At 40.9% G+C, this 24,472-nt stretch overlaps 1 protein-coding gene across 9 annotated transcripts in view; it reads right to left on the bottom strand.

Moving 5' to 3' along the window:
* Positions 1 to 24,472, bottom strand: part of abcc8 (ATP-binding cassette, sub-family C (CFTR/MRP), member 8) — an 85,846-nt gene that overhangs the window by 14,870 nt on the left and 46,504 nt on the right. For 4 of the 9 annotated variants that reach the window (XR_013491629.1, XM_078168041.1, XM_078168043.1 and 1 more), the window contains 10 exons: positions 19,518 to 19,550; positions 14,399 to 14,437; positions 13,531 to 13,629; positions 8,829 to 8,913; positions 8,417 to 8,497; positions 7,237 to 7,374; positions 6,823 to 6,948; positions 5,950 to 6,052; positions 5,336 to 5,401; positions 3,690 to 3,937 (listed from right to left, as the gene is read on the bottom strand). Coding sequence is in view for 8 of the 9 variants with exons in the window: in XM_078168041.1 (XP_078024167.1) it covers positions 3,690 to 3,937; positions 5,336 to 5,401; positions 5,950 to 6,052; positions 6,823 to 6,948; positions 7,237 to 7,374; positions 8,417 to 8,497; positions 8,829 to 8,913; positions 13,531 to 13,629; positions 14,399 to 14,437; positions 19,518 to 19,550 (1,018 nt within the window). In the remaining variant the exon portion in view is untranslated. The remainder of the gene's footprint in view (positions 1 to 3,689; positions 3,938 to 5,335; positions 5,402 to 5,949; positions 6,053 to 6,822; positions 6,949 to 7,236; positions 7,375 to 8,416; positions 8,498 to 8,828; positions 8,914 to 13,530; positions 13,630 to 14,398; positions 14,438 to 19,517; positions 19,551 to 24,472) is intronic. The other 5 variants (XM_078168044.1, XM_033634138.2, XM_033634139.2 and 2 more) reach the window with 3 other exon arrangements.

Raw genomic sequence — 24,472 nt, forward strand, 5'->3', positions numbered from 1 at the left:
ATATTGAATCTTTCATTTCTTTATCTTTACATTTCAACAACACTATGATTAACATGTGGTTATGTCAAGGAACAAAAAACACTTGGTTATGGTTAGAAAAAGATCATGTTTTTGCTTAAAATATCTGGTTTTGGCTGCACAATCTCCGCTGGAAACACAGTGATGTCTCACTAAACAACAACCAGTGTTATTGTTTGTTGATCTTAAACAGTTATCTGCAGCTTGGCAGCCTTCTCACCAAGGTGTCATGCTATCCACCACCCCCTCCACCCCCTGAGGACACGGTCAACTCATAGACATGTCATCTGAACTATGTGGCTTTAGAAACGTTGATACGATATGTGTGAAACATACTGCTGTAATGTATCTGTAGTTTGCAGAATCGGACAATGCCAACACTTTCTTCTGGGGACTTGGCTGTTAACTCTCATCTGTACTGTCGGGCCTGACAGTTACATCAAGTGTCAGTAACTTGCCAGAGTTTGTGTCTGATAGTAGAACAGGACCTCTGAGTGTTGCCACATGCATTAGTCTACAGCACAGTGTAGATTAGATAAAGCTGGCAGATACACACCGACGCTCGGCCAGAAAACACGTCCTTGGCATTCAGGCAACAATCTGCACTTGACTGAACATTCAGTGTGTGTCTCTGTGTGTACGTGTGTGTGTGTGTGTGTGTGTGTGTGAGTGTGAGAGAGAGAGAGAGAGAGAGAGAGGGAGGAGGACACAGTGCACCTGTCTCCAAACTCGGATGACTCTCTGTGACTGTGTGAAATGTGACTTGCTCACATGACGGACACACACACGCAAACAAGCAAAACACACACACACACACACACACACACACACACACACACACACACACACACATATAAAACTGTTAATATTAGAGTGGCTCGACCAGCTTCACTGGTCATGGAACATGATGAACTGAAACAGCCGGTGTGTCCCCGACGTGTGAACGACGCAGCTTAACCTTCACTTGTATTGGTATTTTGTTTCAGAGCATGTGTGTGTGCACCTCTGTGCTTTCTCTGAATGTGTGTATGTGTGTTTTCTGTGTGAGAGCAAGAGACTATATTGGGGAAGAGGTCACTTATGTAAGATGAGCTTTAAACTTTATGTCACTCCCTCACACAAACACCTCTATCTGCCGTGTCTAAATCAGGATAACGGTTTAGTTCAGGTCAGGTGAGCTGTGATGTTTGTCACTCGTGAGCTAAAGCCTCATTTATTCACATGATTTCTGCAGGTGGTTTGACCTAACTACATGAATCAAACCTGTGCGTCTTTACATTAGCCAGTAGCACTTTCTCTATCAATGCATCCTTGTGTCTCTAACATGCAGATGAGTCCAAGCTGCAGTTGTCTTTGGGGTGTGTTAGTGAACGCTCCATCTGGAGCTGGCAGTGCCTCTGTGTTTTAGGTCAGCTCCGCTCAACTGAGATTCACAGGAGAATAAGTGAGAGAAGTGTTACGTAATCTCACTCCAGCATGGTTTAAAAAAATAGGTGATGCACTGTTAACTACTTCTCCACGCATGAGTTTGTTTTAAAAAAGGGCTGCAACCATTACTTTCATTATCGATTAAATTCATTGATTAATTGCTAGGTTTATAAAATGTCAGGAAATAATGAAAATGCCCGTGACCGTTTCCTGTTTTGTGCGACTAGCAGTCAGAAACCTAAATATATGCAGTTTACTGTCACATGAGACTGTTTCACCACCTTTTTGGTTAGTGACCCTTCAAAATAAAAGTGTCAAAGGTCTATAGGTCATACGTTTTGACCTCCAAACTTCTCAAATTCACTCCCTCTTCACAGACTTCCTGGCACTCATGTCAGTGAAAGTGAGAGATGCCACAGATGTCCACAACAATGTTCATAGTTAACAGCCTGTAACAATGCTCTCTAGCAGTAATCTGGTTACCTTAGATTTTGGACTGATGGTCAAGCACAACAAGACATTTGAAGGTATCATCTTAAGCTATGGGAAGTTCTGATGAACATTTATAGACCAAATGATTACAGTCAATCAAGAAAATAACTGGCAGATTAACCAGTAATGAAAATAATTAGTTGCATCTCTAGACCTGGTTTTTAAATTGATCCCTTTAACAGCTGTGGACACTCTGTGAAAATTAGAGGGGCTCAGTGGTGAAAGATGATCTTGTTAAACCGAGTCAGAACATAAATTTATATGTACATTTAACCTGTTTGACTCTATCTTACATATGAGAGCCTTCATGTAGACCAGGTCTGACATCTGACTATGTCTCTACCACTCTCGTTGTAAACATGATTGATTATTATTATTGCATTGTTGGTTTGTGTGCAACCATTAGTTCAACCATAGGAAAAGCATAAAGTAACATTAAGAAGTTTTGTTTAATTTTCACACCTTTAGTTTTAGTAGCAGTCAGCTGTTATTGTCTCCTAGTATTTATTTTCATGATGCTTAGAAGACAGTAAACATGATTGTATTAAATGAACGCAACGTGCCACAGATGTCATTATGGCCAATTTAAAACTGCTTAAAAATTGCTGATGTTACGCATCAGTGCTATATTTACATATAATTTCATTCAAGAACATCATGTTTGCTGCTGCCATTTCTGCATCAGATCCAAATAAGAGTGTCACTCTGTAATTGTGTTGTACTTTCTGTCTGTGTAGGTGTTAAACACAGGGAGGCTGTTGTGAGAAAATAATTAATCTTTTAATTTAGTTCAAGGTGTAATCCCCTTTTATGTCCACTCTGTTATTGCTGACACACTATGTACGTGGCAAGGTACTGATGCCTGCAAAGCAAAATGGTTTTCTACACTCAGTACCAAATCACACCAGCTGTTGACCCATTACCCCCTTTACTCTTCTGATTGTCCAGTGAACCACTAACTTTTTTGTGTTTTCTAAATGTGCGTAGTAGGGATGGGCATGAATATTTAAGTATGCGTTTGGATGTCAGTATTTGTTCAATGTATAGAGTCATCACCCAACCTCCCACATGTGAACATGACTTTTATATGACTTACTGACTCAGCAGGGACTAGAATCACCTCTATTGCAAGGTTGTTACTATGAGTCAGCCTACTTGCTGTGGCAGTGAACTAGATTTTATTGCATAGGAGTTGACTGACGTGACTGATTAGTTCAACCCCATGGTTTTTAACTTTGCCACATATTGTGTGATTGACGATGAGGTTTATACATTTACTTAAATAAGAGGTTGACTTGTATAGATGTCAGGTTGTAAAAACAGCTTGTCTCTATCTTAATTCACTTTCAAGGCTCAAAGATCTAAAACCACACATTGTTTTCTAATTGATGGAAAGCACAGAGAAGAGATATGAATGCAAATTTGCCTTGTAAAACTTCATTTTTTTCTTTTATGATATTGCAAATACCATCTTGTGAAACCCTCAGATGTATCCCTTGACCCAATGAAGGGGTCTTGACCCCCAGGTTAGAGATCACTGACATGAGGCACAGAAAGGAAAAGCATTCAATCGTCATCAAGAAGATGCAACTGCAGAATGTGAGGCATTAAAATGTACTTAAATGAATGATTTGTGCTCCCATAAAGGTGATAGCAATCACACATGAAAAGACTTTGACTCTTAAAACGGCTGACCAACACAAAAACAAGGAGCATTTTGGTCAAACAAGTCATGCCATTCAGCTGCTCACCTGAACGATAGTACAGTTACGAGCTGTAGCCTCGATCTTGGCCATGATGACGTGTGACGTCCAGTGTGCCAGCCAGTAGTCGATGGCAACCATGAGGGAGTGTTTGAGGAGCTGTGACAGGAGGAGCAGGGAGAGCAGGAGGAGCCCAGCGGAGGACAGGTAGGTGCCGCAGGAGCGCCAGGGGATGGTGGCACGCTGACGCATTACCTGCGACAGGTTGTCGTCATCATCACTCTCCACGGATTCCTCTGGGATCAAAACAGATGACTCGATATGTTAAACAGTTTGCTTTAAGTTTGTTTTTAAAGGGACAGTTCACTCCAAAATCCAAAATTCAGATTTTCCTTCCCACCTGTAGCGCTGTTTATAAGTCCAGATTGATTTGGTGAGGCGTGGCAGTGGGAGATTTAAACATTAATGGCGTCCTCCTCAGCTGAGCTGTAACATTAGCTTAGTGGTGCTAAGTGAGCTAGCAGTAGATGCATGCTTCCCTTTGCTCGGTGATGCAGTTGGTGGGTGTAGTTTGGCAGAAAGAAAATAGTTCCTACATGAAATTGCTCACAACACGGTCTGTGGATTATCTTGAGTAACCAGGTCATGATTTCTGAAAATAGACATTGCTGTTGAATTTTCAAAATGTTTTTTTTGGCCACAAGCTGAGTGCCACCTAGTTCTATTATTCTGAAGAGAAGGCAGACATCTCTACCACTTTTTGATTTTGGAGTGAACTGTCCCTTTAAGTGTGAGACTTGATCAGGATGAGTTTTAGATTTATTTTAGTAGGAAATTATTATATTATATTATATTATATTATTATATGACTGTGCCCTTACAGATTTTCATACTGGACATAAAAGATCATTTCTATATTTAACTGTGATCTCCTCTGCTGTGACTCACAGCTCATATGCTCTCTGACATTTCAGATGGTCCTCCTTCTACCCTCCTTCCTAGAAATTCCATTATCTTCATTCTGTCTCTCTGTCCGTCTTTATCTGTCACCTTTTCTGACACATTTCTCCGATTTTGTCCTCCTGTGTCTGTCTGAAGCACCACAACTAGCACAGGACAGGAAGAGAAGAGAAAAAATAACAGAGAAAGAGGGCCAAAGGAGAGGAGCAACCACAGAGAAATTACGCTACAGGCCACACCATCTTTATTCATGTTCTTCAGACACCAAGCAGAAGCTCATTCCCATGAGTGGCGTGTTTTTCAGGGGCAACAGAGCAGCCATGACACACTGACTGAGATTGAGGAGCTAATGTTAACAACCTGCCGCCTCCTACACGCCTCTGATGTAAATGTATCACATCACATCACATCATGCAAGAAGCTTTGGAGCATGAGGCTGCATGTGGGAGTCTACGAGCCGGTGGCAGAGAGGAAGCAGGAGAGTAGAGAAGGAAGAAAAGGGGGAGGATGACTGGCAGGGCTAAACAGACTTCTGCTACCATCATCTACTGTGCAATCATGCTGGTATTAAGGAGCTTTTAAGAAGCAGGAGTGACAAATGTCTGGGAAAAAAGTGAGAACAATGATGAATGATTCTAAGATGACGGGAGTAGCTGCGAGTTGCTTGCAGCGTCACGATGCCACAGACGTGTTTTTGTTTTTTCTTTTGTTTAGTCCATGCTTTCTTGCCACACCTGCTCGATCGAACACGAAGGCAGCACCAGGTGCTGGAGCCATCTCACAAGTCCACTCAGGGGTGCCACCAGTACACGGGAGACAACACAGAACACAGATAAAAAGTACAGCCACTGCACCTTAGCACCTCCCACCACAGCTGCACATTCAATAGCAGAGACACACACAGATAAAGGATCAGATCCAGTGTTTAGCCACGGCAAGAGGCTGCAACAGAGAAGCCTGCATCATATCTGGTTGCTGAGAAAGCTTAAAGAGAAGCCAAGGCATGAGACACCAGACCCAGAAGAAGGTCCGGAGCATTTAACACCCATGTAATGTTTGCTTCTACACAGACAGGTTAGAATAAATAAAGAACAAAGGAGGAGAAGGATACACGGGGAATTTGTTGCTATTCAAATCATTGCAAACATTGAAGCAGGTGTTAACATAAAAACAAGCTGCCGAGCTTAAGCTTTAATGTAATGTAATGTAAGAGGTTCTCAGCAAATAGACACAGCCTCTGTTATTGTCATTACACACACACACATATCCATTATAATCAGGCTGAAAGCATTAAAGGACAGACTGTAGTCACACACTTGTAGTAAAGCTGTTGTTCACTGTGACCTCTCACCTTCCTCGTCTTCTTCTTCAGTACGGGCAGCCTCTCTGGAGTACATGGCCCTCCGCAGGTTCTTCCTCTCCATATCTGTCATACTGGCTGCCTCCGTCTGCTGGAGGAGGAGACATAACGGTAAACATGTGATTTTCTCCAGAATACAAACATCTATAATCTGAGACATTAAAGGAGCATTTCACCCCCTCAAATGATCATTTGTGTATCAATTAGTCATTTCATGTCATAGTGAAATTTGTGTAGCAAAGCATTTCTAACATGCCTCCGCGAACACCGAACAAAAAAAATCCAATAATGGAGAAAATTCTTGATAAACTGAAGTAGAAGTGTTCCACATTTAACGACAGCAAAATTATAGCAATGCTCAGTACTTTCCAAGCAGACAGCCCTTTCCGACGGGAAACTGAAACAAAGGTGAAACTCAAAGCCAGACAGACACAAAAAAACAGTAATTTTACTTTGTTGAACACAGGCGCTGGAGTCTGGCTTTAAAGGCAGTATATTTAACTGTTTCTGGTCAGTTCCCAGGCAGAAAGGGCTATCTGTTCTTGGACATACTGAGTATACGACTGGCTAAATAAGACTTGGATTATACTGCACAATTTGAGTGAGGGTTTAGGGGGATTTTCATTCACCAGAGAGATACTAGAAAGGCATGCATTCAACCGTAACATGAGATTAGTAATTGATATACAATTGGTCATTTAGGGGGTGAGTTAAGCAAACATCCAGGAAATGAAACTTTCATTCTGAGCAAAAGTGGCTTGTTTGCACCTCTGTCAAATCTAAAAACTGTTAAATTAATAAAAAGCAAAGATTCAAAGTCATCAAGGATTCATTAGCACTTAAATATCACTCTTTAATCACCGTCTCAAACTCATGGTCCTGTCTGTGCATCAGGGTTTTCCACTGCTCAAAGAGTTCAGAGTCAGATTTCTGGATGTCTTTTAGAGTCCCCTCAGTCTGGATTGTGCCGTCTTTCATGGCGATGATCTAATAAAAACACACATACGCACAAAGGTAAAATGAGAAGAAGCAATGCAATATTTAGTATCATTAGCTGCCATTGGAAATAAATCAATCAGGATGCAGTGGGATCTTTGTGAGATAAACTGTCTGCATCACAAATCATGAATAATATAAGAGCATCACAGATGGTCAGTCTCATCAATTATTGTGACAGAGTAAAAGGATCATTTATCAGGCTGGTTAAGATCATAGCTGCAAATATCTGTTTTACACACACGCACACACAGACACACACACACAGCCTGGCCTTACCCAATCTGCGTGTGGTAAATACTGAAGTTTGTGTGTGACCAACACCACCGTCCTCTTCTCCTCTCTCAGGAGCTTGAGGATGCCATCCTGCATCAGATGGTCACTCAGATGGATGTCTAAAGCAGAGAATGGGTCATCCTAAAAACAATACATGAACACACAGTATAAGTATGTAGCAGGTTGAAGTATTTCTCTACAGTTTTAACTATTCATGACCTAATAATCAAACAATCAAAGTTGTTATGTAGGCTGTTACACTTTAGAACAAGTTTGTGTGTTCGATGAGCAAAGTCGAAGGTGAGCCGCTACACTCCAGCTGTAGGCGAGTGACTAAGCGGCGGGGATAACTTGCATAATCGTGGATCATTACATAGACCGCGCATAATAAATGAGGCAAAGATGTAGAGTTACAGCTAAGCCATTTTAAGGCATGAAGGGATTTTTTTCGTGAGAAAGAAAGTAATTTTGATGCAATAATGTGTAATTTTGATGAACAGAGATGAGTTAATAGAGGTTTAATCAGTGCCTCGAGAGGAACTTTAAGAGTCTGGTACTCAAGAGCTCAGCTTATTTGCTTCATTAGGACTGCGTGAGTGTGGTTTGATTAGATTTGACTGAGACTGGTGTGATTGGTGCACAGAAACACCTGACTGTGATTGATTGTTTCAGTTATTTTTCAAGCAAAAATGCCCAAAAATGTCTGGTCGCAGCTGTTTTAATGTGAGGATGTGCTGTTTTTCTTTGTCATAAATGAAAGTAACTTGAATATCTTACAACTTTAGTCAAACACAACAATATATCTGACAATATTACTGTAGCCTCTGAGGAATTGTGAATGCCATTTTGTTTTACTTTTGTTTGACACAATCAAGAAAATTATCTGCAGATTGATCGACAACGAAGCCCTAGTTGCAAACATGTAACACAAAGTGATCAATAACTGAGAGGCAGTGAACTTCCTCAGCCCTGCAGCTGAGCGCCAGAGAGCGTGTTGCTATTTTTGTCACGTAGGAAGGCTTCAGAAATAGAAACACATCTGAGTCTCCAGATGAAGCTTCAGAACAAATGTTTCACTGTAAATACTTACAGACTGCCTGCTGACATGGCCACATACAGGTGCAACTCAGCAACTGTAATCATTCTTTTGATCAAAGGTGTGTGCGTGTGTGTGCAGACTCACCAGAAAGACCACATGGGTCTGTTGGTACAAGGCTCTGGCTACACTGATCCGCTGTTTCTGTCCACCTGACAGGATGATACCCTGCACCAGAGGACAGAAACGTTACTAGAAGGTTTTACTACAAAGAGGAATGAACAACATGATTACATCCATAAATGTATGTGGCACTCGCCCCCAGAGTAACAAAGGAGATCACGGTTTATTCCCTGCATTGCTGGTGTGGGAAGAAATGCAACATGACAGTGCTTTAGCTGAACAAGGTCAGTCCAGCTCCCAGTATCACATCCTGGCTGCAATGAATCAAATGATTCTGCAGCACAGTGAGCCACAGTGGGAGCTTCGGCCAGGTCTGGAAGATAAAAAGAACTCAGAGGAATATAAAGAAAATGAGAAATTTTACGGTGATACTGACCCGCTCCCCGATCTCTGTCTGGTCCCCCTGTGGAAGGATGTCGATGTCAGGTTGAAGAGAGCATGCCTCGATGACAGCTTTGTACCTGGCAGGCAAAGAGACAGAATACAGATGAGGACGGACAGCAGCTGCTACCAACCAGAAGGAAACTAGGTCTGCTCCTTATTAACCTCTTGGCTGATTATCTAGACAGTTAATTAATTTGAATGATACACATTTTATATGTTACAAATATATTTGTCTATCTATGTATAACGTGCTGTTATGTATGCATAACACAATCCATGGAGGTCTCAACAGTGCCACAAACACTGTCAATGAAATAAATAACTCAGCAGCCTCTGTGGGTCAACTTGAAAGATTTAGCTCTGAGCGTTTAGTCAGACTTGCTTCAACAGACAGACACAGAATAAAGAGATAAGAGGAAGATTCAGAGAGCACAGAGCCACACGGGGGACGGGGTTCACTGCTGCATCAATCATTCACTTGTGTTCTGATTCAAATGAATTGCATGTCGGTCATTAAAATGTATGGTCATTGAGACCACAGAAGTGAAGCCACATTCAGCTGTACACAACAGTTTGACACTTCTGTAATTACTGGAGTATTGAGAACATTGTGACCTAAAAATATGGGGTGACGGGCCAAAAACAGACTGATTAATATTAACGAATCACAGTTGAATATTCTTAGTCTGAATCTAACAAATCATAGTGTGTCTTAGCACAGTGCCCGAGCAAGCACTCTCCCAGATGCATGACTAGTTAAAAATACTCACAAGCAAGATACTGTGATATGCACCTTAAGCCAAACGCCTGCACCAGAAAAGGATGAGTTCATGAAAAATGAAAATAAGAGTCTACAGCCATGCTTACAGCTCTGTGAGGTTGTACTTAGCCACAGCAGTGGTTTGATCTGAACATTAGCATGCAAACCCACTCAAAATGACAATGCTAACATGCTGATGTTTAGCAGGAATAATGTTTTCCATGTTCAGCATCTTATTTTAGCGTGTTAGCATGCTACAAAAGACAAGCTAAAAGCCTGTAGAAAAGCCAAGCTGTAGACAAATCCACACATAAAGGCAGAGCTGCAACTACCAAGCCAGAAATGACTAATCAAATCTGTAAAATTTGTGCTTAAGCCGACTGCTGTGCACATGAAGAGCACAAATGCTTACGAGTGACACAGCAAAAAAACACATGCCCACAGCGTCTTTTTTTGGGAACACCTGGTGCTGCAGTCCGAGAGTGAGTTAGCCGCTCTGGATCTTATCAGAAAATAACCTGACAGCAGGACAGGATGGGGGGAGAGAGAGAAAGGTAGGTGGATGCATGAAGAGAAATAAAGCGGAGACAGCAAGGAGAGGCAGCGCAGGGTACACAAACATCTCCACAGCAACAAACTGCTGCGGCCCATTAGATGCATTTTATAAAGGCAGTCCATTAGACCCAGAGAGAGGCTGGACACAACCATAAATCCAAGCAACTGACCTTTGAGACAGACCATTTGTTGTGAGGATAAAAATTGTGAGCGTGTGCAACAGTGTATGTCAGTACAAGAGAGAGAGTGTGTGTGTGTGTGTTTTTGTGTGCCAATGCAGGTGAAACAGCATATGTTGGTGAGCCAGGAGTGAGTGAAACTGTCCACACTGTGCACATTGAAGGCCAAGGCAAATCCTGGCCCCAGGTATCTCACTGTCAAAACAGGTTATTTTGGAAGCCACCAACTGGCTTTTTTTGTTGTTTTTTTTGTTATTTACTGGACTAAAACTGTTGACTTAATTAGGATTCAACACATCCAATTACCACAGTGGCCTCAGGGAGCAGAAAGGTTATTGGCTCTATTTGGCTTAACAGCTTGGCCTGACAACACATTGATTACTGCGTTGACAACTCTAAATGCCATTTGACAGGAGAACATCCTCAGACAGCTAGTTTTTATGATCATGGGTTCAAGTTATTAGTAAAGCAAAAGCAACAACATTAAAGCTTACACATCGTTGTTGCTGATGTGAGAGTACAGTCTGTTCAGCTTTGTTCAATCTAGAGCAAATCCACAAACACACAAATCACGTTTGCACTGAAAAGAGGATGTTGGAATGCAACACTGACAAATCCATTAACTAATACACTCAGTTACCAGTTTATCAGGTACAGCTTGCTCAAACTAATGCAGTCTAACACAACAGTCGGCCAATAAATCCATCCATCATGAAGGTTGTAATGTTCAGTTTTGTAGAAACAGTTTTAGAAAAGAGCTGATTTGACATTATGGCCATTTTGGAGGCTGCAGTTTGTGGTGCTGTTGGGCTGGATACAAGTGACACTGTATCATTGGGCGTCACTCATGAATACGTGCTAAGAAATGTTCTTACTCTGCACATAAGCGCGCATGCAAAATTACTGTTGGATTCATGACAACATTAGCATTGCTGATTTTGTTCTCACCACTGTGTGTATTAGTGAACCAGAAACATTCTAAATTGGCAAGTGCATGTCGTTAATTGCAATCAGCATACTGCCACACCCCCATTTCTCTAAATAAGGAAATACATTTGCCTACGTGAATGAGTTGTTGTAAGTTGTAAGTGAGTTGTTTTTACACACATAATAAGGCCCTGACACGCCGGTGTTAAACTGTTATTGAGCGTCTGTTACTGTAACGACAGACGGAATAGTTACTGTCACAGCATGATTAAACGTGTCGGCCTCTTGTGCGCTCTTTCCTGAAGGCACAGACCGCAAGATCCTCCACCAAGGTTAGATATGTTATTGTAATACCCGCTTGGAGGTAGATCAGAATCTTTTATATACCCTCTTAGAAGAAGAAGAAGTAGAAGAATAGGCCTACAATGATTTCATGGCAATAAAAATTGGTGGGAGAAGCCATCATTAGTCGACAGACAGATTCAGTGAAAACAATAAAAACCTAAACTGTTTATATATTTCAATATAGACATTCTCATAAACTTGACTGTAAGCTAGGACTGGGACACTAGTTTGTTTTCATAGTTTAATATTTTAATAATGACAATAATAATGTAATTGATGTGGATGAAAGGCTGGGAATGAAATATGAGCATGCATTAGTAAATTAATGGTTTTCAATATTATCTATTGAAGCCTTTTTAAAATAAATATGGTTTTAATATGCTATGCATTTAGTTAAGTCTTTAGTTAAGCATTTAGTTTTAGTCTGTGTGTTTACTTTTTTTGAAGACAGCTGGTCCTTCATCATTTGTACGTATGTATGGTCTGAGGCAGTTCTAAATTTGTTCACAGAGTATGACCAAAGTCAGGTAATAAAATATTGATGAATCCCAGGTTTGTTCGTGTGCAAGGTTTAAGAACAAATTTGTGTGTATGCACTGTGTGAATGAGGCCCAGTGAAAGTAGAGAGGAGACTGAATGCATGACTCACTGTTTGTTATCCCCTCATCTAGAAACATTCAAAAGAGTTGTCAATGGAGCTGCATGATATGAGGAAAACATGGGACATGATATCATGATAACAATATTACTTGAAGATCAATAAACAGATATTAAAGTGTACTATGTTTTGCCTTTCTCCTGCTTTCAGTATACTGCTAAATTCCTGCTAAATTATTTCCAGCATTCTTCAGTTAAATAAACTAAACACTGACTTGAAACTTGAAAAAATCCCTGTGATTACCATGCATATTGACACCGTGATGATAAAAGAAAAGAAAAACAACGCTATACTGTACAGCCCAAGCTCAAATTCAAGTTCTGTGTATAACTTACAATGAAATGCCTGTGTTTAGTGGCACTGTCTGCAGCAACTGCCTGAAGAAAGAAGCTATTACTGAGTCGAGTGGTGTGTGCTTTGATGTTTCTTTGATGGCGAGTGCAAGAACAGAGCACGAGGTGGCATGGCAGGAGTCCTTAATGATATTTTGGGCTTTCCTTTTGCAGTGGGTGGTGTGAGCGTTATGTGACTCTGACTTTTCTTGCTGACTTTTCAGTCCTTTGTCGCCGTCTGCAGTCCTGAGCAGTCAGGTTTCCAAACCACACAGTAACACTGTTAGGACACTCTAAATGTACAGAGATTGGTGTTCATGCCAAAACTCTTGAGACACTGTTGTGCTTTCTTTAGGGTACAGTTGGTTCTCACTGACCACCTGACGGTGTCTAAGATGTGCACACAAAGATATTGAAAACTATCAACAACTGATGGAAATAGAAGTGCGATTTCACCGGCTCTTTAAACAACAATGATTTCTTTAGTCTTACTGACATTTAGAGAGAGGTTGTTACCACGGCACCATGGGGTTAGGTCTGCCACTTCTCCCCAGTTGGCTCTCTCATCACTGCAGCGAGCTGTCAGCATTAAGGAAAGAACTCAGCTGAAATGTCTGTCTGCTCCTCTCTCTGCACTTTCCTTCTTCAGCACTTTGCTCATTTCTGTGTGTGCATAATAAATTAAATGCATTTATGGTTTTTGTGCCCTGGTGTCCTCTGGGTTTACAGCAGCATCCTTTCCTGTTTGAGTCGGCCAGGGCTCTTTTCCATCTTTTTCCTCTATTCTTTTTGTCATCTCTTGACTGTTATATAATAATAAAATGCCCCCATAAAACTCCCATGGCTCCCGTGGAGGAGCTCAGCATGGTTTGAACCAATACAACCATCACACGATCATTTTTTAAAACCATTGGTTTGGTTCAGGTATGATTTCTTACCTCGGTTTTATCATGGGCATCTCAAAGGTGATGTTCTCCACCACTGTTGCATTCAACAGCCAGGGCTTCTGGGAAGCGTAGGCCACAGCGCCTCTCTTCCTACCAGAGGTTTTAAAACACAAGCAGAAGTGTCAACCAAACAATAATATGCTCTCCATGTTCAATTTCTGCTTCTTAATGAGGTTTCCCACACAGGTTAGGAAACTGATTAACCTCTGGATCACAGGGACTCAGAAACTGGCGATGCAGAATAATAACTCCAGTCCATAAAGACCAGAAATCATTAGGGACTGCGGTGTATTTGTGAAGTCAATATGCGGCTGAGGGTCGGGGGTAAATATGAGAGCAGAGGGAATATCTTGTTCTCGATTATCTTGGGTGGATTTCTAGATAAGCATGAGAATTGCTGTTCCGCTCCGCTGATAATGGTGATGCATCTCCATGGAGACCGCCTGGTGTGTAGGTAGCCCACTCTCATTCCCGGGGCATCAAATATGGCAGCTTGGTCAGTGGTCGTCAATGTGTGATTCTGACGCACAAGGCACCCTTTAGTGTCTATTTCAGACATAAAAAAAGGAGCCACGAGGGCTATGCCGCCACAGGCATGGAAGCTTAGTGTGCGGGCCTGGATGGCGCAGCCATAGGTGCAGATTTGGTGATAGTAGCAAATACTTAAATGAGAACTTTGAAGGCCGAAATGAGCCTCAGTCAGTCCTAAGAGTAACAAGCGGAAATTGACCCGCCATCCCTGAGTGTCCAAAACTGTCTCTGGAGGTGCGTCATAGTTTGAAGCAAGGGGCCACCCACCAAGCTGTTGTATTTAATGAGTGAGCCCATGTTGGTGTAGCATGTTGCTGTCTGAGCTCACCTGATTTCTCCATCACCAGCTACATCTCTGTCTGTGGGACTGTGGAGACAATATCAAAGACACATAAATACATTAGATAAGCAATACTGAGTATTGACTCCACTTTCACGCTGTAATGATTAACAGAAAACAAACTAACACACACTAACACATATAGTCTTCCCTCACTATGGCAATCATGTCTGAGCAGGCCAACCACTGCCCTACATGAACACATCTATCATTAGCTGTGATCTTATCCTCCCTAAAAATAACCCCTCACCCCCCACCCCATCCCAATTTTTCTTCCTGTAATTTGCTGATATGGAAATCAGCATCAACCCGTTTGGACTCTGACGCATTCAGTTCTCAGGGGATCTGATTCCTTGGGCTGAGATTAGTACGTCAACACGGGGTCTGTGGCTGTCGGGATGTTTGTTGCTGTTTGCTGGTATCCTGTTCATCTGGTGTATGTATGTCTCTCTCTGTGTGAGCTACGCTATAACTGTAAAGGCAGGGTGTTTGAAGTGAGAAAGGAATGACTCGTGTACGTGTTCAAACACTAAACTTCCAGAAATGTGTAAATGTATTTCTGGCCAGAGAATGTGTTGGAAACTTGAAGACTCATCAAATAAACAGAAAGATTGATCTAACTTTCTGTTTTACAGTGAAGTGCTGGTGCTTGAACCATGCCATAACCATTAGAGGAACTGCTGAGGCAATCTAACACCTCGTTTTTCATTTGATCGGTCCAGGGAAATACAGGGACGTTCAGTGAAATGATTTGATTTCTTTCCTCACCAGTTTTACTGGGTGGCATGTTTCTGAGCACTTCATCCTGAGAGGAGAGAAAGACTTACTAAGATGGACTGGGGGTGACACACACACACTATGTGCCTTCTTCCTTCCTGACTAGACAGCAGTGTCTATCCCTGATCTTGTCCGCCAGCTTTTCTCAACAAACGACAACAATTGCAAAGCAAAGAGACAGGGTAAGCTAAAAATACCCAAGTCGCCAGAAACAGTTCCACTGAACTGATTTGTTTTGTAGATTACAGTCAAGTAGTTAGTTGTTGGAGATTATTCAGGGAGAAGATTTATTTTGAATGCCTCAGTTTTATGTACTTCATCTTGATTGTGTTTTATGCTATTTACTGTTTTGTGTGCTGGGTATACATTTGGAAGAATCTTTTGTATGTATGACAAAATAAAACCAACCTTGACAGTTTTAATATATGAACAGTGCTAGTGTATATAAAATCTGAGCTCCCAGAGTTTCCCCACACATTTATTTATTTGTGGTGGCCCACCACATACTGACTTTCTGTTTTTTTTTAGCTGCACGCCCCAATCTCGCTCTCTCTCTCTTTCTCACAAGCACATTGGGTTATGCATAAATAGTCACTGTGAGTACCAGAGCACACTCTTGCACAAACTGACCATTGGTAAATTCGCAGCACTGTTGGAGTATAACATTTGGTTATTCAGAGCACCACACTTTCAGAGCAGCAGAGTGTAGCCTACTCTGGGCGCTCCGTCTGAGGAGACAAAGCAGTAGAGCGCCAAGTGCAGTGAATGTGCTTAATTTAACCATTCATAAATTCATACAGAAACACCTCCTCCAGCGCCGCAAATAGGGCCTTTCAGGGGCAGAAATCCCGGGGTGGACAGGGGGGACATGACTCCCCCTTCAGTAAAGTTGTCCCCCCCTAGAATCATTTGTGACACAATTAATAATTTTTGAACAATGCAGTAGTATTTATTGAAAGCACAATGTAAGCGGTGCTCATTATAATCGCGCAATAATGTGCTATTTAAATCTTAAAAGATTTAGTCCCCCCCCCCATTCATAGTAGTGGTATATCCCACACTCTTTCCAACGGGCGGGACTGCTTGGCAGCAGTAGCAGCGTGTGGCTGGACCCGGCTGCCCACATTGCGCATTGCAGGGTAAGATGTTCACTCACACAGACACAGTTTAACTTACACATGTTACAACACATCCCATTTACTGTTACAACAAGCCCCAGGCCCAGGCTGATAATATAAACTGTCTGCAACATTTCTCCTGCATTGTTCAAAAGCCTACTCATCACGAGTGCTGCTAAGCTAAAAGCTAATGATTAAGCTCAGAGTTTAGTGATAGAGAGGACAGGAGAGAAAGAAGAGGGAGAGGACAGGACAAGAGCAGTCAGTGGCGGAGCAATGGGTACCTGTCTGTAGGCTCTTCACCTGTCAGTGAGACAAACATGAATGACGTGCAGTGTAACTGACAAGGAGCGGTCATTACGCGCGACTATTACGCACGGTTGTGGCGGAGCGGCTCGTATGGGTACCTGTCTGTAGGCTCTCCACCTGTCAGTGAGATAAATATGAAAGACGTGCAGACGAGGAGCTGTCATTACACGCGACTATTACGCACGGTTGTGACGGAGCGTCGCTAATGGGTACCTGTCTGTAGGCTCTCCTCCTCTCAGTGAGACAAACATGAAAGACGTGCAGACGAGGAGCGGTCATTATGCGCGACTATTACGCATGGTTATGAGGTGCGCAGTGGCAGATATCACAGCACACTGTTTATAAACCAGTTTATCAGTTTAATTGCAGGAAATGTTTAGTTTTAGTTTTAGTTTAGTTTAGTTAGTATAGACATTCACTCTGCCTGTTGGAGAGATAGAGAGAAGATTAAAGCGTCAAATTGCAGTAAAAGATGGTCTATAAAAAACAGGCTACAACTTTTTTTCCTTGTCCCCCCCCCTGGAATTATTCTCTAAAATTTTACTTTTTATTGTCACCCCCAACTATGAAATGGGATTTTCGCCCCTGGGGCCTTTCCTAAACCACTCCCTACACCCTCTTCCTACCCACTTTCACTGCGTTTCTGCACTCATAATGAGGCTCGCCACATTCACTGTCGCCCCAGACCAACTAGCCAGGGGTGGAAGCGGGCTATAAAACCATCCAAAACGAGCCTTAAGTAATGCTTACTGACCATGTGTAACACCATATTGTGTTTGTCATGGAAGACCGCATACAGATAAAGTTCCAAGTAACTTCCCTTTCAAACGTAAACTGCTAAATCTAAGATAGACATTTAATACTTTCATACAGACATTAATATCATACATTGTATTTTGGATAAAATATACCCTTCTCTACTCTCTAGATAAACAGTCCCATTCATGTGATTGTATATTGTCAGCCTATATTTACAACAATTGCAAAAAACAAGCAAATAAACCCAAATAAACACAAAAAAGTTGACAGAAAAAAGTAAAGAAAAGCCACAAGCAAAGATAAGAAGTACGTTTCTATTCATTCCTTTTTTTAATTCTTAATTTACTTATTCATTTGAGTTATTTGTTTCTTTTGAATTTGAATGACAAAAGGACAATACATGGACATTCAGGGAAACAGCAGCACATACAGATCAAATATAAGCGCAATGAAGTTTTATTTTTAACCATGGTTACAAAAAGTAACGAGAGAGAGAGACAGAGAAGGCAGTTTGTCTTCAAGCTGGCCACTGTATTTATATCCTACACCTTGATGAAGGGCACTTCAAATGTGAAGGTGACTACAAATGGAGTTACACTCTGCAAAGGAGCAGTGGTAGGTTGGGTCCAGTTTGGAAAAGGCCCATAGAATCTAATTCTGTGGGAAACACTGAATGACTTCGGTGTAAAAATGGAAGTGATCATTCCAAGTAACATGATATTGGTCACGGGGTGAGATTAAAAGAATCTTAAAGCGACACCACATCCCCCTCCCCTCCTCCCCTGTGTAGACAGGAATGCTAGAGTAGATATTGTAGATTGTGGAATAACCTTTGTAACTTCTGGAGTATCTCCTCTTTTGTTTATATCTCTTATATTGGCCCACTTGTTTTTGATATGTATTTCTAAAAAAATTTTGACTATTTGACTATTTATACTGTACTCACTCTCCCCTGTTTATATGAGTTGGTACAGCCAGATTATGTATTTTGCATTTTTATATCTCATCATTACAAGTATGTAAAAACAATTTTTTATTTTTTTATTTTTTTCTCTTTTTTGATCTATACTATTTATATGGTTCACACTCTACTTCAAAATTAGAGTTGAATCTTGTCGGATGATGAACTGTGCAATTGTAAAGTATTTTCTTGTATCACTGTTTTGATATCTATTTCTATTTATATTGTATGCACTCTCCCTTTAATATTACAGCTAGGTTATGTACTTTGTATTTGTTTCTCATTGATTGATTGATTGTCTGGTTGTTACTTGCCCCGACTATTTAAGCACACACCTGATGACAATCAAGAGTGAATCTGATGACGCAACAAGCGAAACGCGTTGTTCGCTCCTTTTGTTGTTAAACATTTTTGAATAAACTTTGTGTCAATCCTGATATTCTAGTGTGCGCTGGAAGTTTTTGAACTCTTGACTGTGATTTATCCTGCACCAGCTGGCACCTAGAAGAAGCACTGCGCCGCTGTGCACAGGGATTTACTATTTTTTTGTACCACAGTATTTTGTTTATACTGCACACTGTTTTTATTCACTGTGGACCAACTATAAAAACAAAGGTACGTGCTGTGCTGTACTGTTATTCTTGTTTCTGTGGACACAACACAATGCTATCAATAGATACACTGAGCTAAAAGTTCCACGTTCTGTCAGTGTCTGGTTAGACAGAAACACCCACTGACAAGACACCAGCTGTCAAATGCTCGGTTGTTATGCTGTTGCCAGATATGCGACATGGATGCCTTATTGTGTGCGTGTGTGTGTGTGCGTGTGTGTGTGTGTGTGTGTGTGTGGCATGGCCTGTCAAGTTACAAATAGAAACAATAATCCACAGTATGCTAAAATAACTCCACTATTTGTGTTAGCTAAACCTGTGACAATTCTGACCTGTCAGCAGAGCTTCATTTAAATATGTATAGCGTCCACTATTAGTTACGTACAACAGCTAGATCACATGTCTTTCCTCTCATCGGGAATAGTGCACTGCCAGCTGTAAATATTTTGAATGTACTTGACTCACACTGACTTTTGTCCTCAGGAGTAAGAGATAAAGAAGAGATAAAGTTACATAATGGCTCTTGTTTATGTTTGGGTGCTTGGGCATTTTTCCAGTTTACTCTGACTTACCTTTCATCTCCTTCAGACTCCAAGTTTGGCAGGCTGCAGAAAATAGAGGAAAATACATATAAATGGAAGTGTATCTAACAATTCTGCAACTGTTATAAAAATACAGCAAAATTCCCAGATGCCAGGGGACACTTAAGAAGTGTGGTGATGTGATTTGAAAAGGCTCAAAACTTGCATAAACTCTTATTTTTAGAATAATTAAACAGCTCAAAGTGCACACACACATGCAGTACATTCGCATGCATGCACATAACCATTCACATTCTGACTTCTAAAGTCATTAACATCTGATTGGCTCTTCGGAGCTTTGCACATGCTCAGTAGAAGCTGCGGTGTATTTTTAGTTTTGACAAGTTGACACCTCTCTCATCCTGAGAAGGTTACTCTGATCACGTCTGAGTGCATGCACAGAGCGAGGGGCTGATTTACACCAATTTATTGCAGCAGTTGTAGGATCACAGCTGTTAGGAAGTGAAGTGGTGACTGATATTTAAGAAGCTCTGACGTGTCACAAACATACATGTAAACACCCCTGTATGTGCTGACTGTAATATAAGGGAAAGACGTTGACATGAAGGTGTCGGTAACTCTAGGCAGGAGGTGTTAAACTGAACTTAAGACCTATAAATAACAGAGCTTGAGAGAAAACAGAAATGAATATAATGTGTTACATTTATTTTATTTATTGTTTAATATATATTTTAAAAATGCTATATATTAAAATAATGACACTTAGTTGATTACATGATTATCATGATTTTAAAAATTCGAAAGCTGACATTTCTTTAATAAATCATCTTGTTTTTTATTTTTCCCGCAGAACATACATGTTGAGTTTGTTGGCTCCAGTTAAATTAGTTTCGTAGTGATTCAATAATACTACTTCTAACAAATAAACAAACAAACCAAGAAGAAAAGAAATTAAAGATGGATGGGAGATCAGAGCTGAACGATTTGATGAATTGATCATTGTGGTATTATTATTTTTATTACAGTGATCATGGTATGATTTGCAAGGATCTGTACCACAGATTTTTTCTTAAGCCTGTAGAACACGATTTGAAGGCTGTGACATCTCTGCAGTGTCACAGTACTTAATTTAGAATGATACTTTGACACATACTTTGTTTTGAACAAATATCAAGCCCCCTGCGATTTGGATATTGCGCTAGTTCATATTGCATTTTCGACAAAAGCCCACTTAATTGTTCAGCCCTACAAAAGATGCAAATAAGTCTTTTAAGCTCATGCAGTGGACCTCCTAAATTTAGGTTTAAAAAAAACATTTACAACATTGAGTTGTAAAATAAAACTCCTTTTCAGAAAAAAAAGGGAAAAACAAGAAATTAACATAAAAAGGAGCAATGCCATAATGTTCACATCAATTGCAAAAAAAAAAAGAAGAAAAAGAAAAAAGACTCATTAAAAAAATACACATTAACAACACTAAATATTACTGCAAAGGCAAATATTACTTTTGAAAATATTTTTAAATTATAGTGAGCTCTTAATAATATGGTTGGCTTTCTATATCTGTGCACAAAGATATCTCAAGCTATACTGGCTGCTCTCCAAAAAGAACGGAATCGGTGTCAAGTATTACAGGAATTAATTAAAGAGGTTGAAAGAGTTAGAAGTTACAAAGACGGTGGGATGGAAAGTGGCAAGAGTATAAATACAAATAATCTACATACTACAAAAATCTTTATGATGATATTTTTCCCATTTCAGTTGCATGTAAAACAAAAAACACATATGGAAAATGTGGAAAATAAATTCTTTTAAAGCAGATGTTCTGAAGTGAAAAATGTGGTGAGATTACAAGATAATAATTATTATGTCAAATCTCAAATTAGCTTTCTTGTAAGGGGATGGGGATGTACTTAATTCTGAGAGCTAAATTGAGCAATTTCTAAAAACACATAATGAAAGCACTTCAGAAAATAGCCTCATCAGACCTCGTCACATAATGACACTTACAAGACACTGAAGCCTGAATTTCTAATCATCAAAGCCAGGCTGAGGAACTTCCCACAGTTTCTAATGGTCTTTAATTAAATTAAATGTGCTTGAGGTCCACTGATGATGACAGGGAGTAATGGTGCATGCTCATTGGGATGACCACGCCTGATAATGACTGATAATGCTGCCCTTTTTGTCAACAAACATCCATTTTAATCTCTTAAAGGTCATTATCACTGACTTTTCTAATTCAATAACTGAAACCCAGCTAAAAACAATATATTTTACAATAAAGTGCTAATTTCACCCTCTGGTTCGGGACATGGTGTCAGTCAGTTGAAGTGTTGCAGTTAATTACTTCAACAGGTACGGTTTGGTGTCAAAACCTCGCTATCCAACTGGCTATGCTACTGAACACAAGATATCCAACCTGCACTGCTTTGACTGGATACAGAAGTCGAGATACAAATAGTCACCTACTTTAAGGAAAGAGAAATCCCAGACGCTCCCTGCTCTGTGCCATATTTGGAGTGGGACAGCAGAGGGGCAACAGGAGCGAGAGGGAGCAGGTGGGTGCGGAAGGAGGGAGGGATGGGATTGACAGGTTTGTAAAATACGATATCAGCAAACATATTACACCCTCAAGGAAATATGTCGTCTTACATGACCTGTTATTTGACCCATCAAAAACTGATCAGACGATCAAAAGCAAGTGACCAACACAATAGAGACACTAGCAGCATAAAGCACGACTGTTGTTATACAACTGCGCTATCACTGTAACATCCTGCAAACTAGTTTTTATGAGCTGAATACATGAACACATGTAGCATGGTGAGCTCAGGTGGAGTGCTGAGGACATGAATACCATCACCTGATCAGTAACAGCTGACTGTCAGCCACAAATCATCCTCACACAAGTCATGAGGCCCTCCTCATAAATCTGACAAGCTTAAATGTGGGCTGTTTTCATTAGTCATGTTGTTTACTCCTGCCAGGCACATGATGCTCTCATTAATCCCCCCTTTGCTTTTTTTATATTTCTTATCTCAGTGATTTGTATCTACTGGGTTTTATTATGTGCTGAATCTGTCAAATCCTCGCAGCTTACCCTTAGATATAGCGTTTCATGCGTGTGCAGCTCCAAATATGACCGACTGAAACACAGCACAACAATAACAGCGACAGACATAGTGGAAACATACAGACAAACTCCTCTGAATGTGTCTGAATGCTTCAGTAAGGCAGAGTCTAAATGACAGCTCCTTAGTCTCTCCCTGGGACACTGATGATAAGTGAGAGGGTTCGGCGCCCGGCGGGGTGTGCAATCCAACCTAATATCAGAGGCAGTGCCAGCTCCACCGTGTGAATGTGTGTGTGGCTGCCAGGGACACCATGGCGATCAAGTAGCGGGAACTAAACTTTGTTGACAAATGGAGACTGATAGCAGCACTATCCTGGGGAGGTGACGAGATACTCCGATGGAGGAGATAGAAGCTAATGACTCCCAGAATGCATCAGGCGGGGGATGAGGATTCAGTTTCAGCTGAGCTATTTCACGTGTTCTGCTTTTCTAGAGGCACTGGGTTTACTTTTGTTGAAACTGACCATCCACATTCTACGGCAGGCCTGCGCATACAAATGAGGAAAACCAAAAATATTCTGATTCATAAAACCGTGCATACGCCTGCCAGTGCAAACTTTCCTTTTATAAATCCCACATCCACTTAGAACTGTCCCCACGTAGAGCCATCTCTTATTCCACCCTCTACACGCCCACATTCAAACATAAACAGTGAATGCAAAGCACCTCATGAATGTTAATGCATAAAAATGAGTCTGCTGATCAGAGGTTCTTTATATGCTGTACTATGGCAACAACCAAAAGGAATGGGAACATTTTTCCCACACAGAAATCAAGGGGCTTGTGGGTGGAGGACAGAGAGCACATACTGTTTGGTGGCCACAGCATCAGGGTCATAAATAAAAGAAAGTACAGCCAGTGGAAACATCTTGCTGCTGCGGTTAATGGGGTGAGTCCAAGAAACAGGACAGTCACATTTAAAGGTGGGTGCAAAGATAAACAAACATAAAAGGAGAATTGCACCCCACTATCTTCAGTAATTTACACAATCTACTGTATATGTGCAGGTGGTGAAGAGGTGCCTTGTGAGGTGACTGCAAAAGGCAGAGTTAGTGTGGCAGCCACTGCGATGCCTCTCAGTCGTGGTCACTGCAGTGATTTAAGACACCAAAACTATATGAAAACTATACTGTACTTGATCATACATGCATAGTATTAGAAGATATTACCGAAAAATTACTGATGCCCTTTTCTGCAGTTTTTAAAAGCGCTGATTTGATGTTATTTTGGATCTCTATTCATGCTTAATATCAGGGAGAGGGAAGCCAGCCTGAATCCTGCCACCTGCCACACCCTGGCATCATGCAGCATTTAGACAGCTGACCATGAGTGTCAGCAGCCTACAGTCCGACCCCCTCCTCTGTGTTAGGGGGTGGGGAATGTGGTGGTGAGACACTGCTGATGAAATATTGAGCAGAATTTGATTTGACATTTGAGTTAGGTTTTATCTTTTACATTGAAAGTTGTTCATGGAATAGTTATGGCTCACAAGCAAAAAATAACACTGCTGGTTTGAGTGTTTATAATAAAGTGGATTTATAAGTAATGTGTAATATTGAGTGAAATTTAATGTGTGAAAGAATCATTATATGTTTAGTGATGCCTTTCACATCTAATTTCTACAGTCTGGCTTCAATTTACCACCTCATTATCTACATCGCCAATTTTCCCTGTCTCCAAAATGTGTTTTTTAAAAATTAATCCTGTTATATGCTTAGACAGGGGTGTACGTCCACTTCAAGCCCTCTCTTGTGCGCACGCAAAGGTTATAAATGTGGCCCCAGGACGTTATTAGAATGACTCCAGGGGTCACAAAGAGCAATAAAAACAGATGCCAAGTCCAAGCAAT

The sequence above is a fragment of the Epinephelus lanceolatus genome, chromosome 5 (genome assembly GCF_041903045.1).
Source record: "Epinephelus lanceolatus isolate andai-2023 chromosome 5, ASM4190304v1, whole genome shotgun sequence".
Lineage (NCBI taxonomy): Eukaryota > Metazoa > Chordata > Actinopteri > Perciformes > Serranidae > Epinephelus > Epinephelus lanceolatus.